Here is a 15,251-nt window from a genome sequence, read left to right as displayed (position 1 = left end):
GGCCCGGCCTGTCCGAGTGCCCCCGGGCAGGGCTTGCGGGTGCGCTCGCGGGCCCCGCGGCGGTACTGCCCCGGCCTGGTAGGGTGGCGGGGTCCTCCGTCCCCGGCCTGGGAGGTTCCGGGCGGGGAGACGGTGGGTGGCCGGGGAGCGAGCTTCAGAGTCGGCGGCCAGCGAATCCCGGGCACGTTTCAGACCCGGCCTCAGTTTCCCCACCGGGAGCCGGGTTGGGCCCGGGCCCCGCTCGGGGCCGGGGGATGAGCGGAGGTGGCACACGCGCTACCCAGCACGCGGGAGCGCTCGGCGCCGGCCCTTCGTGCTGCCGTGCCGGCGGGCAGCTCACAGGCAGGACAGGCTCTGGACTTGGCCCGTGTGGCTCAGTTGGGCAGCGTCCGGTGCACCAAAAGGGCACAGGCCGGGCCAGGCTTGACCCCCGTGGCTAGGGTTGTGGAGGAGGCAGCCCATGTATCCATCCGTGTTCTGCTCTTACATGGGTGTTTCTCTTACTCCCTCTCCCTTCCTCTCTCTCTCTCTCTCTAAAAATCAGCGAAAATATTTTTTTAAAAAAGGTTGGTAACCTATTTTAATTTTGAAAAAATAGAATCATATCCCATGTCATTAAAAATTCTTTGGTAAAGTTAACATATAATCTTAATGGCTTTATTTTGCTATATGACTATTCAAACCTATATTGTTGGACCATATATATGCATATATACATATATTTGTTTGTTAATCCTTATCCGAGGATATTTTTTCCATTGCTTTTCAGAGAGACAGAGAGAGAGGAGAGAGAAAGAGAAAGAGAGAGAGAGAGAGAGAGAGAGAGAGAGAAAGGGAGGGAGGGAGGGAGGGAGGGAGGGAGAGAGAGGAACATTGATGTGAGAGAGACACATTGACTGGCTGTCACCTGAACCCTCCTCGATCATGGGACCATGGGCTGAGAGTGAACCGGCAACCCAGGTACATGCCCTTGACCAGGAATTGAACCCGAGAGCAAGGGCTGATGCTCTACTTAGTACAGCCGTGGGCAAACTACGGCCCGCAGGCCGGATCCGGCCCACTTGAAATGAATAAAACTAAAAAAAAAAAAAAGACCGTACCCTTTTATGTAATGATGTTTACTTTGAATTTATATTAGTTCACACAAACGCTCCATCCATGCTTTTGTTTCGGCCTCCGGTCCAGTTTAAGAACCCATTGTGGCCCTCGAGTCAAAAAGTTTGCCCACCCCTGACTTAGTACGCCAGCCAGGGCTGGGCAATATGTTTTTACAGGTACTTGCTATGTGAAATAATAGGGAAGTATTTGTATACATATACCTTTGTCTCTTTAATTGTGTTCTTAGGATAGAGACGTGAAAGTGTAAGAAATTTCTGAAAGGTTCCAGTTTAATTTTACCCAGCAGGATATTTCACTTTATCCTTTTTATCATTGAACTAGAGGCCCGATGCATGAAAATCGTGCAAGAGTAGGCTTTTCTCCCCCGCCCCCCACTGCCAGCGCGGGCTTCCCTCTGGCCGCCCGCAGGCACCCGGGACCCAGGCTTCCCTCTCAGCCCTGGCTTTGTCAGAAGGTCCTCCGGTCTAATTAGCATATTACTCTTTTATTATTATAGATACTATGATCTTAAAATCTTTTTTCAACTTAGTTAAAAGTTGAGATATTAACTTACTATAATGAAATGCCGAGATCTTGTTAGGTGCGATGAATTTGGCAATTGGGTGGATACACACAAGTAACCATTTAAAACGAGGACAGAGCCCCGGAAAGTGGACTCTGCTGTGAATGGAGTCACACAACTCCCTGTCCTGTGTCTTGTTCTGCTCAGTATGTTTCTGAGATTCATCCATGTTGAATGTCTCCATAGCTGGTTCTTTTTTATTGCTGAGTAGTAGTCCATCGGATGAATTTTACAGGTTCTCCAATTTGTGCACTTTGGGTTCTTTCCAGGATTTGGCCTTTATGTCCAAGGCCACTGTGAACATTCTTGCATGGGTTTTTGCGGGGGTTTGCTTCTCATCTCCCTACGCCTTAGGTCTTGGGGCTCAGGCCCCCTTATCCTCTGCAGAGGCTCATGTGGGAGGGTTCTGAGGGGCCAGATAGATCACTTCTGGCCTGCATGCCAGCAGCCAGAACTCAGACCCAAACAGCTGCAAGGAAGACCGAACCGCAGCCTAGCTGCTGTCCCAGAGGCGGAGGAGGCAGTGCTGGAGGACACAGCGTCTCTGGCCCAAACCCTGAGGCCTCTACTTGGACCTGCCGCTTCCCCCTCTGCTGATACAATGGTAACGCACTGGTTGGGCCCTCACTTAGTGTGTCCTTCCCACCTCGGGTGGGTCTTCCTGGAGAGCCTCCTGCTCTCCTTGCTGTAGCTCTCCCCTCAGCATCGTCCTCTCTCTGCCCCCTGCCCGCCGGTTTCCTTGGTGTCAGCACTGACCTTGCTTCTTACCTGGGATAACGGGACCTCCAGAGCATCTCCCGAGCTCTCCTACTGTCCCTCCCTCAGCACTTACACATTTGTTTGTGGCTTCACCCATTCTCGATGCCTCTGCTTCCGGCCCAGAGGAGACAGTCCCTCCTCTCAAGGTGGATTCCTCTAGATCTCCCTCCCCTGCCGCCTCTGCGGCCTCGCACACTCAACCCTGCTGTCTTCTTCAGCTTCTCCCTGTGTCCACTCACAAAATAAACCGTCCAGGCTTTCTTGTATTAATAAAACCCATTCCTGCCTGGCCGGTGTGGCTCAGTGGTTGAGCGTCACCTATGAACCAGGAGGTCACGGTTTGATTCTCGGTCAGGGCACAGGTCTGGGTTGTGGGCTCGGTCCCCAGTGTGGGACGTGCAGGAGACAGCCAATAGGTCAGCCGTGGGCAAACTACGGCCCACGGGCCGGATCCTGCCCGTTTGAAATGAATAAAACTAAAAAAAAAAAGACCGTACCCTTTTATGTAATGATGTTTACTTTGAATTTATATTAGTTCACACAAACACTCCATCCATGCTTTTGTTCCGGCCTCCGGTCCAGTTTAAGAACCCATTGTGGCCCTCGAGTCAAAAAGTTTGCCCACCCCTGCAATAGGTGATTCTCTCTCATCATTGATGTTTCTCTCTCCTTCTCCTTTCCTCACTGAAATCAATAAAAATATATTTAAGAAACAACCCATTCCTTCACCCTGTCTTTGCCTCTGCCTCATTCTTTGTTTACAGCCAGATCTCATAAGAGCGGAGTCTAGCAGTCTGCCTTTCCTCCTCTTCAGTCCCCGCGACGCTGCCGTGGGACCGGCCCTGCTGCCACTGGAATCCCTCCCCATTGCTGGCTGTCCTTCCTGCTGAGTTGATGGCTGTCACCTCTTCCTTCTTGGCTCTGGGAGGCCCTCTAACCGTCCGGTACCTTGGCCACTACCTGGGCGCCGTTTCCGCCCCTGCCCTGCAGCTTAGCGTGGAGGAGTCGGAGACTCTGGCCTGGCCTCTGTCCCTCTGCGTGGCTGCGCATGGGGCCAGCACTGACTATTTCTTCCCGGGTCTGCAGGTCAAGGGCAGACTTCTTTCCTGAGCGCCAGACCATCACATCACGAACAGCATTAGACTCCCTTTCCTCTCCGGTTGGCAGCTTCTGTCCCAGGATCTGCACTCGGCCAGACACTCGGAGTCAGCTCCAGGCTGTGCCTCCACTGTCACCAACTCCTGCCCCTCCCGCCTCTGGAACCCCAGTGCCTCCCTCTGCTTCCGTTCTCCCGACACTGGGTGGTGGGCTCCTTCTCACCCAATTCACTTTAAATAATTCACTGTATTATTTTCCTTGCCCACAGGTTAGTTACCCTTGGTTCCTCTCCATGTAACATTTAAAACTTGTTTTCTTCCTGAATTTTCAGATCTTTTTTGTTTGTTTGTTTCTTCGTGGGTTTTTTTTGTTAGGGGATTATATTTGAGCTTAGAATTCTATAAAACTGTAGGGTTTTTCAGTTGGCTATGAAGATAGACTTAAAGATATCTTTGGCAAGATAATTTTATTTTTTTATTTTTATTTATTTATTTTTTTTGCAAGATAATTTTATATGGGAGTAGTTGATAGATACATACAGAGATTCCTAAGAATTTCATCAACAGTTTATTAATCTATTCTGTTTTCATACTATCACTTTTTAGACAATCTTTGTAGTATAATATAAAAAGTATGTCTTTGTAAAAAGCAGTTCAATTTTTTCCATGTTTGCTGCTTGCGTGCTTTCATTTTCAGTATTTTATTCCTGTTTCTATGGTTACATTATGCCCCTTCATCATAGTTCTGTGTTTGAAAAGGTAAAGACTCTCATTAACAGTAATCCTGCTTCTGCAGCTGTTTTTTACGAACATGGTGCGTCAGCTACAGAAGTCTGGTCTGCACCTGCCCTAAGGGCCAGAACGTGTAGGTGACTTCCATGCCTCTTGGTTAAGGTGGAGGAATATTCAGAACCACTTCGTGGGAGCTAAGTATTGACTAAGAAATATCATTAACTTGAAAATTCACCTAGAAGATTCCCAAGACCTTGCAAGTCCTTCTATCTTAGTCTGTTTAATACAATGAAAGTCTAACAGAACAAAAAGACTCAGGCCGTTCTCGTCACTGGGGAAGACCTGAATCTATATCAGTATCTGCTTATTTCTAAAGATACCGTATCCTTAAAACGGCATTTTACTTATTTCCAGATCCCTCGTTGTGGTCCATTTTTGGGCGCCATGGGCTCCGCAGTGTGCGCAGATGAACGACGTGATGGCAGAGTTGGCCAAAGAGCACCCCCAGGTTTTGTTTGTGAAGGTATTTCGTGCTTTGCGTCCTGTCTTTTAGGAGTTTATATGAACTAATGCGAAAGGAATTCCACATGCTTATAATTGAGGTTGGAATCTGTTATTTTTGTAGTAAACTATTCTTAAAAATCTTAAAATAGTTTTGCATCTCTCTAGTATCAGGAGTGTAAAACTCAACACACTTTGCCTACATGTGTGTGGGGGCGGACAGGACCAATACCGAGCAGGATGGGCCACGGGGAGATGCCTGTGAGCAAAAGCAGACTAGATCATTCACTGTGGATCATTGTGATTTTAAGAAAGGAAAAGTATTAGCAGACACATTTCATGGAACAGGTCGGTGTGGTGTGGAAAGTGATTGAAGAAAGGGCGTCCCAGGTGCTGGGAACCGGGGGGTTGGAAGGGTTGCTCTCTGGGATTGGCAGACCTGCAGGAGACACCGAAGGCTTTTCTGACTTGTCAGAAGCAGAGGACAAAGGAAGCCGGTCTCTTGCTTTCTGTGTCTGTACCGAGTTTTACATGCTGGATCTTTGCAGTATCTCTTGGATGGGTAAGTAGTAGGAAAGTGATAATTGTGGCTCCCTTGGTTCAGCACACATAATATCATTCAGGACTTAGTACTGGGTTAGACAAAAGGCTAGCATATGAGTTGAGAGTCTTAGAAATGAATTATTGGGAAGGAAGGCACACCCTATATTCAAAAGCCTGGATCTTTAGGATTTAAAACAAACTAAGAAACCAAAGCCTTATTTCTTAAAACCAGAATTTATTAGTTCATAAGACATGTTGACAAGTATACCTGTACTTAGAGTTAAAAATGACATCAGCTGGGTTTGTATGCCAGTGGATATATAAATTGAAGACAGAATTCGGACAGGCTAATTCATTTGTACAGCAGGTATATAATTTATCAGACAGTTTCTCTATAGATGCGTGTGCTCTGAATAGGTGTTGCAGTTAGGTGGCTCAAAAATAAAAACTGAAAAGCTGTGTTGAGCAGGCTCATCACACGCCTTCCCATCGGTCCTGTTGTCGCCCCATAAGTAACTGCTTGCATTAATTTTGTATGAATCCTTCTTTATGCAGATAGAGCAAGTGTGAATATAATGGCTAGCTTTTTAAAATTTAAGCACTTATTTAAAATTCCAATGAAATGTGTAATGTAACCTTAGGATGCCACCCTAAAATGTCCAGTATAAATAATGGAAGGGAACATTAAAACTGCATGTTTGGTCAGTGATAAAAGATAAGGATTACAAGTGAAATGAATGATTAAACATTTCAATCGTAAGATTAATCAAGGTGATGGTAATTGTTGTAAGCCTGTTTTTATATGTATAATGTTACTGGTGTAGGTAGCACATTGTTCCTGGCTGCCATCGGAATGATTTATTTAAAGTGACGATACAGTTACTTCTCACATTGGTACCAGACTTGGCAGTGAGACTTTAAGTTGTTCAAGTGCTTGAGTGTCTCAGCAAGCCAAGGTCGGGAAGCCCTTATCTGCCGGAGATACCTGAGCCCGACTGCGTCTGCCGTTCCCAGGCAGTGACAGTGTGGACGGGTCGCTCCCTCTCTAGCACAGGTTTTCTTTCACGGACATCAGGGAGGGCGGAGGCAGTTTGCATGGAGCTTGTGAGGTGGATTGTTTAAAAGGCTGCAATGGCTGAACCCTAGTGAGCAGATGAGAAAGGAGATTGGCGAGCTCTACTGGCATTTCCTAGTAAGAGAGGCATGTGGCTCATTCTGAAACAGCTGGCTCGTGGAGAGCTTTTTGAAACTTCCGGGCTATGGAAACCGATGTTCTGTTACCTCTGTGTCTTTTCATTTGATTTCTTAGTCTTTTTTAATGACTGCAGTAGTTTGGCATTTTTGACATGTGAAATATGGAGATTAGTCCATTCTGTTACTTAGATTTACAGAATCATTATGTAGGTTATCTTAAACTTGATATTTTTAGTAGTTCGATGTAAAATTTTGTGACCACCAATAATTTTTTATTTTATAGATAATGGTAAAATATACCTGAGAAAAGTTAGCATGCTTTTTTGGTCCATGTTTTGCTCACTGGAATAGGTGGCTGAAAGGCAAGGCTTTCCCATTATGGAGGCCTCGTTTCCTGGACTGCTGTGTGGTGATGATGAAGGGCACGCAGATCCTCCTGGCTCCATGTGTATGTCCATGGTGGTCCACTCGCCTGGATCGGCCACCAGGTTTGGTCAGATCCTGAGGTTCTCATGCCTACAAGGGCTTTAAGGTGATACATGAGTTATTTCTATTGCTAAGCCTCATAGAAATCTATTTTTATTCAGAATAAAATTAAAATGTTCATTAAAATGTCAAATGCCTTTGCTTTTCAAATTACGTAAAGTTGGTTTGCTAGCACTAACAAAAATGGGAATACATATTTATCATTTAATCAATTGTTGGATAGATAAAATCTTTGAAGATGAAGTGCCTGGTAGAGAAGATGGGAAGAAGAAGAATTATACAAGGTTTTTTAGGTGATGAACAAATTGGGTTCCCCTAGTCATATTCAAAGTCCAAATCAAATCCATGTTTTTTATAGGCGTGGCAGTTTTTGATATTTTATATTTGATTTTATTTATTTTATTTTTAAAAATAAAAATGATCTATATTTAAGGTGTCTAACATAACGATTTATATCAAACCATTTTATATGAAGTCGTTCCCATGGACCCCTGTGGCCTTTTTTGGGGGGAGGATCTCTGAACTTAGTCTGTGCCGTTGGTTGGACTATTAGTCAGGGAACATCTTTAACTCCTGTTTTGATTGGTTTCTGAACGAGATGATGGGTGCCTGAGGTGGGAGCCTGTACCCTGCCATTTCTTAATTGCTTTCCTTTGTGCAGGTGGCTCCCACCTCCCGTGCCAGCCTCCCTCTCCGCCCCCCCAAGTTTAGTACATACACTGATGGCTGCTGGGCTGTGGTTACTATGCAATGCACTTGGGTACAAAAATTCTCCAAGTCAGACTCATCAGCCACCTGTGAGATTTTCTACTGTTGCATTTCATTTAGCATTAATCTTGTTTGTATAGTAGCTGCTGTACTTGCATTTTATGTTCATTGTAACTTCATGATGTAAAACCAAGGGTACAGAAGGAGTTAATATACAGACATTTTATTTTCTGATTTAAAAAAATAGGAATATTTATAGTTTGATTTATTCTTAAATGTGCAACCATCTTAAAGATACAGCTCACGTTGTTTAATTTTGGAAGCTCTTAACAGTCAGTTTAGATCATCTCTGGAGCCTGCACTGTTTAATTCTCTATGTCTGTGCAGTTGGTGTAAGCAGATAACACAGGGCAGTCTCCAGGTCACCAACTGGCTGTGCAACTAGGTACCAACTGAATTCCTGTTTTTCTCTGTCGGAGGATATTCACCAGTTTACTTGGCATCTTATCAGAGTAGAATTTATTTTTTAGGAACTCTAAAAATGCTCCTCAGATAATTCTAGTAGAATTGTTAAATCTTAAGAATATCCTAGTTTTTATCTATGTTGTTGTGGTAATAAAAGAAACCCAATGAATATAGTTTATTAGCTGTTACTGCACTCACTAAGTTTGGCAAAAATCTTTAAAAAGGTATCAAAAATGTTAATTTAAATATCTATTTTGAAATTTATATCTGACTGTCTGAGAAAGAATTTGATTTTGAAAATTTCCCTGTACTGTCAACATGCCATGAGTAGAAAGAAACCTCTGTTTGAGGTTTAACAAAATGTCCCTGAGTGTAGGTTTAAACATTCCCTCCTCAACCTTGCAGCCTCATTGCCACCAGTGGCAATTTTTATTTCCTTTCTGAGCTCAGCTGCTTATTAACTGTGTGTCTTTGGACAAGTTACCCTGTACCCAGCCACCTGTAAAGTTGAGATGCCATGCTGCATACCTGTCCAGGTTGTAAGTAGACTGGGCACGCTTATGTAGAGGGCCGTCATGACTTGTGACACAGGGTAGGTCTTCCATGAAAGATATCTATTATCCATCAAGGATATCTTTGGTTTCTTCTGAATGTAGATCATTATTAAATATTTATATATTTAGTTTCCATTTTCATTATTGTAACTCATGCTTTACATTCAACAAAAATATTTCCAAAGAATTTTAGTGCTGCAGAGGTTTTTGAACTTCAGCTGCCCTTGACGCCTGGAGCGTGGCTGTCCTTCACTGGGACTCCTGGCCCATGCTCAGCAGGATTTGCCTGTCGCCATTGCCTTTGTCTTTGTAGGATTGGTCTCTGGGGCTGCTAGTGGAGAGGCACACGTAGTGATCTGGCTTCAGCAAGAATGTTAAAGGCTTATTTGCTTCCCAGAAGAGTGGTCAGTAGGGACCCTACTGGGACCCAGGACTGTGAGAAGAGACCACTTTTAAAAGCATACAAGACTCTGGTTTTATGCATGTTCTGGGTTAAGACCACATTATCTTGTTTCTACTTAGTGTAGCCCTTTTATGGATTTTACTTTTCTGCTAGAATCCAGTCGTACCACAGATGGGGATCTGGTGAGCCTAGCTCAGTGATGGCGAACCTTTTGAGCTCGGCGTGTCAGCATTTTGAAAAACCCTAACTTAACTCTGGTGCCGTGTCACATATAGAAATTATTTGATATTTGCAACCATAGTAAAACAAAGACATATTTTTGATATTTATTTTATATATTTAAATGCCATTTAACAAAGAAAAATCAACCAAAAAAATGAGATCACGTGTCACCTCTGACACGCGTGTCATAGGTTCACCATCACTGGCCTAGCTCAATGCCCAGTGCCCAGTGTGTGGTGGGCACGCCACAGATCTCAGTCGAAAGACAAAAGATAATGAACTGCCTTTGTGGTCACCTCGTGTGCTCCTCTCTGGTCTGACTGCGGAATTGTGGGAAAAACAGCACAGATGTGTCCACAACTTTAGAGTCTGTTCTAGAGTTGCCTCCCATTGCTTAGTCTTCTCTTTGTTCTTTTTTCGCTTTTATTGGACAGCTGATGTTGATTTAAAGTGTATATAGTTTTTCTCATAAACACATTTAAAAATGAAAATAATTAAAAATATTGTTTCAAAAGGGTGTTCTAGAGAAAAAACAGAATTAAGGTAGTAAAAGAGCACCCAAGAGCATATGAGGTGGAAGAATCAAACCAAAGATAAATGGTTGTGCCTCCTCCATGTCAAGGTTCATTTGCGTAGATATGCTGGATTGGTTAAAGCTCCGGCTAAAAATAGTGTTTCAAGCCCAGTGGAAATCTTTCACTCTCGGAAAAATGCAGTAGTTATATTTTAAAAACTTTTAACAATGTAATTTATCAATAAATTTTATTTCCTACAGGTATAATGTAAATACAGGTTTTTATTGGTTTTAAAAAGTTTATATTGCATTGACAGTCCTATGAGGGAAAGATGCAATATATCTCAGTTTTTCTCAAAGTGCACTGTTTTTTAAAGTCTTACATAATAGCTTATAGTAACTGTGTTTAATTATTGGGAGATGGTGTGACTTAATGTGTTTCAGATTAGTGCATCAGCTATCACACGGTGTCTTGTTGAGGGGAATTAGGACACGGCGTGCACTCATCTCATTTCACAGGCAGTCAGATGGGCGCAGATACCTGAAGCCAGGAAGCTGCAAGGTATCTGCTTCGTGCCCAGCAGCCTTGCAGGAGTTAAAAGTAAAATTTATCAGACATCAATAGTTTATTGAAGAAATACTCCTTTTTGCTTCATAATTTGCAGAAGGCTGCAACTGTCAGTCATGATGTACTGCCTCTTGAAATTAGTCAATAGAGCAAACAGCAAGAATTGCTGTGGGCAGAAAATAAGCACTGTAATCATGACATAACTGGGGTCAGTGATTTATGGATTTCAATATAGTAGTAGCTGCATATGATTGAAAATTTACTAGGTCACTACTGCACCAAAAATTTTATTCACAGCCTCCAGGCATCTTTTGAAATGTGCAGCAAAATAAAAACCTCTGAACCTGTTTTGACACCGCAGACTCAGTGGATGACATGCCAGCCCAGTGAGTCTCATTTAAATGTAAATGTGTCATAAACTTTTGTACTACACTCTTTAAAAAACGTCAACTACTAGAAGGAATAATGCATGTGAAACTGATTTACATATTGAAGTTGTCAAAAAGGACCCTTTTATAATCAAGCTTAAATTCTCTTATTTTAAAGTTGGAAGCCGAAGCTGTTCCTGAAGTATCTGAAAAATATGAAATTAGTTCTGTCCCCACGTTTCTGTTTTTCAAGGTAAGGATAAAGCTGGCACAAGAGGGGCTCCTCTGCCCTGGGCCGGGGGGTTTCTGTTTTGGTTTCTTTACCCTCTCCCCTGACCCCTGAACATTCCCATTGGGTTGTTCCTGGCTGTGTCCCTTCTCGTAGTCTCAGTGTTGCTTGTCCTGGGGGTCCTGGAAAAGTGACTTGGCTTGGAGGTCCAGCAACCAGAACCGGAGCTTCTTGAGAGCAATTCAGATACATGCTGTAGGCCCACTGTTTTGGGCGCTGGGCCAGAAGTTGGTTGCTAGGGCGGTGTGGACGGAATGAAACCACGGGCTGGCCCTGGTTTGATGAATGATTCCTTTATGAAGCCATGCAGATCTGTCCTTAGGGTCCCCTGGGTGTTACCCCAGTCCCAGATGCCTCCTTTATACTTAAAGTAAAGGACGCATCCCAGCCAGAGTGGGGGAATCTTTCTGTTTTAGGTGAGACTGGTCTGGCTTGAGTTTGAGATGTGGTGATGTTTACAGCCAGCCCAGTGAGTCTCATGAAAATGTAAATGTGTCAGAAATTTTTGTACCGCAGTCTTGAAAAACATCAACTACTTGAAGGGATTTGATATTTGAAAATTTACAGATGCTTTCCTAGTATGTTCCCAAAAAGGGAAGAAAGAAAAGAAAGAACAATTAGTTATTTCTAAAGTTGAGATGCATTGCAGGCAATTGGTAGTCAGATTTCTAAAAAGTTTTCCAGTGATAGTGTTGACCCCTTTAAAAATTGGCTAGAACTATGGATTCATAATTGTTATAATTTTGGAGCCTAAAATATAGAGGTGACGGAGGAATGCCTCACATACTAAATGAGTTTTTTAACTTTAGAATTCTCAGAAAATTGACCAATTAGATGGTGCACATGCCCCAGAGTTGACCAAAAAAGTTCAGCGACATGCATCTGTGGGCTCCTTCCCACCCAGTGGTGGTGAGCACCCCAAAGAAGACCTCAACCTTCGCCTGAAGAAATTAATTCATGCTGCCCCCTGCATGCTGTTTATGAAAGGGACTCCGCAGGAGCCGCGCTGTGGTAAGACGCTGCTGTTCAGATCCTGTAACAAAGGGGCCTTCACCAGGATGGGTCAGCGAGGTGCCCACGCTGTTTTCAAGCTGTGCCGTCCTCCTGTGCTTGGGTTCACATACCTCCAAAAAGTCGGGAAGGTTCCAGTTCCCGGTGGGGTTAGGTAATTACTTGGGTCATATGAATTCGTTTGCACTAGAGACTCAGGATATTGGAACCAAAAGGCATCTTAGAAGTCATCTAATTCAGGATTGTTGCTTGCGTAAGTACCCAAAGGTGTAAGGGCAGCGTGCCCATGGCCTGTCTCCTGGTTGTGGAGCTGGGATCAGCTTCCGACTGCACATTGCCGGGCCCCTGAATGGGCTTCCTGCCTGTTCCGTTACCTTTGCTGTTAACAGCCACCCTCTCCGCCCTGGCACCCCCCTTTTGCCCACCTCCTCCAGATGTAGCCGTTCACAAGCTCACTGAGCTCTGCTAGTGTTCCCATGTCTGCCCTGCTACTGCTGCCTGCCTTGTCTCCCGCGTCTAGTGACTGTATTACCCATTGCTGTCATTTCTTATTTTTAGCTTCTGCTAATTTAAAGATTTCTAATTCTGTGTCTTACAGTCACTCTTATTTTCTGAACCTCATAGCTGCTTGTGATTTTGCCCTTAAGTAAGTTTTACAGTTATTTGACGCCTCTGGTATGGGGCTTCTGTTGTTTTCTTTGTCCTGTGCCTCACAGAGCAGTGATGCTGCATAATTGAGCATTTAATGCCCTTTTGATGCACTGCTGAGAATCTGAGTATTGGCTTCAGCTGCATAGGAGGGACTTCGTTCGGTGGGTGCTATTGGTAGGATTACTGGCTGTCTAGAGTGACCATGAAAATAGCCAAGCTTCCAAATAAATTCAATTGTAAATTCTTCCCTATGTGGTTAGCAATTTAAAACGTCTAGTTGAAAAATAAGGTTTCATGATGAATTCTATCCTAAAAAGATACAAGAAAATCATTTCTTTATCTCTCAGTTCTACTTGAACAATTTCCTTGCCAACATCCACATATCAGGTGGCCTGCTGTGTATGTACTGAAGCCAACGTGGTCTGTCCCCGTCTGTCCCCGAGCTAGCTGCAGCGGCCTCGGGCAGTCTCGGGGAGGTGCTTTGTTTTCAGTGGAGGGTGCCCTGGTTTACCCTCTGCCATCAGGCATGAAGCTCATTTCTGGCACTTTATGTGGTGACAATAACAGGACTTAGAACACCAGCCCAGTCACTGGAAGTCTGCAGTGCTGCAGAACTGGCTGCAAAATGTGGGTGAACCTGTGTGACAGGCTAGACTGGGTGAACCTACAGAAAAACCACTAGAATGTTCTCCTCTCTCGGATCGAACAGTAGCATTCTCTTCATCTGTGCTGGATGGGCCTAAGGAAACTGGCAGGTGGGCGGGCTCAAGCTTGAGGCACCGGAGGGGAAGGCCAAGTGGATGTCAGGACGGGGCTGTGGTCCCGACTCTGCCCCTTGCCACCTGCCTTGGCCACCGGAGGTGCAAGTCAGTCTCCCTCCCGTGCCCCCATTTCTTCCTCCGCGGAGGTGGGAGCGGGAGCCAGTCTCGAAGATGCTTTCAGCTCACTTAGAAGTAATCCTTCTGCTTCCCTTTCACTTCATTAGACTGCCTTTATGATGTATTTATGCCTATTTTTATGTTAACTGTTTGAGTGGCATTTAGAAGACTGTACAAATAACAAGTTAGAATAAAAAAAGAAGCTTTAAAGCATTTCAGAGCAATCTGAAAACACGATATTATAGACAGATATTCAAGATCTAATTAGGAAATTAAAAGATTTTTAGATACCAAGGATTTAACAAATTTTATTTTTTATAACTACATTTTTTTTAAAAAATGTATTTTTCAGCGGCATTTGACATTCAGTATCGTTTTGTATTACTTTCAGCACGGTGGTTAGACATTCATATACTTTACAGAGTGTTCCTCCCCTGTCCTCCCCCCCCGTCCCCCCCCCCCCCCCGATATTTCAAGTACCTATAACTACATTTTAAAAAGGCTTTTCTACTTCCTGATGTTTGGTTTTTGCTGCATGCCTTTCTGTCCCATATAGGAAATAGATCATTGCACGGTGCTGGTATTCTCTAATAAAATACCCACCTGAGGATGAGTTGGGAGACGTTTTATGTGCCTGCCCATTAACGTCCTTCATCAGCTCTGCTTCCATTGCTTGCCCGTTTTTGTGCGCACTGCGACACAAGCTCTTGATCTTCCAATGTTTCTTAGAGGATTGTGTACCGCTTTCGCCCTCTTCCTTCCCGAGCCTGTGTGGTGGGAAGTTGTTTTGCTCCTCTCTCAGCCTGTTCGAGGTGAAGCGGGGCAGAGCCTCCTTTGTGGCTGTTGGCTGTGTGGACTCGGGCGGCTGGTACTTCTGTGTTTTGCACTGAGTTCACTTTGAAAGCATTCCCGTCAGTAATAACCGTGGCTCCCTTTGATGCCGTGGCTTTTTGATTAGCTGGCTCCCACCTCACTTTTAGTTAATCAGAAAAAACGTGAAGGAGTTAACACCATTTTGTATCAAGGAACCTTGAGAGCTGTTTCCGGGTCTGCCCTGGAGTCTCCTTGTTCTCAGCCCAGACCCTGCACGGCTCACGTCTGTCTTCCTAACCTTCCGTGGGCTCTGTCTGCGGAATCGTAGTCTGTTGCGAGCCTGACATGTCGGTGGGGGCTCAGTCGACAGGATTAGGTTGTCATTCTGTGATCCTAGGAAGACAGGACACAGAGGGCCCTCGTGTGTTAGGGGGATGTTTATGAAGCACCGAGCTGTACATCCTTTTAAGCAGAACGTAAAATCCTCGAACATGCAGGTTCATTAAGTTAGTTGGGAATTCTTTTATCTCTTTCAGTTAACAAAGCTTTTAGCAAAAGGAAAGGCATTTGAACCGCAGAACAGACATTTCTCCTGCAGTGAGAGTCATCTAATTGGGTTTTACTTTTTAAATCAGACACAGAAACATGGAAGGTTCAGGAGTGTTCTTTCGGTTTCATTGTTGTTCGTGATGGAATGTGGCAGTTAGACTTATTATTCACCGCGTCTGTCGTGGTAGAAATGACTGCAGGTAGAGAGTGATTCTGTGGCAGTTAAACATGCGTTTTCTACTTTTAAGTATCTTTACTGCATGTG

The 15,251-nt window shown here is 44.3% G+C and overlaps 1 protein-coding gene across 1 annotated transcript in view; it reads left to right on the top strand.

Annotated features, from left to right (window-relative positions):
* Nucleotides 1–15,251, top strand: part of GLRX3 (glutaredoxin 3) — a 28,055-nt gene that overhangs the window by 518 nt on the left and 12,286 nt on the right. Inside the window, exons 2-4 of the mRNA XM_059661689.1 lie at nucleotides 4,684–4,792; nucleotides 10,974–11,048; nucleotides 11,894–12,095. Of these exons, the coding sequence (XP_059517672.1) occupies nucleotides 4,684–4,792; nucleotides 10,974–11,048; nucleotides 11,894–12,095 (386 nt within the window). The remainder of the gene's footprint in view (nucleotides 1–4,683; nucleotides 4,793–10,973; nucleotides 11,049–11,893; nucleotides 12,096–15,251) is intronic.

The sequence above is a fragment of the Myotis daubentonii genome, chromosome 13 (assembly GCF_963259705.1).
Source record: "Myotis daubentonii chromosome 13, mMyoDau2.1, whole genome shotgun sequence".
Classification (NCBI taxonomy): Eukaryota; Metazoa; Chordata; class Mammalia; order Chiroptera; family Vespertilionidae; genus Myotis; species Myotis daubentonii.
The sequence above is the reverse complement of the archived record's forward strand: the minus strand, read 5'-3'. Positions and strand labels throughout refer to the sequence as shown.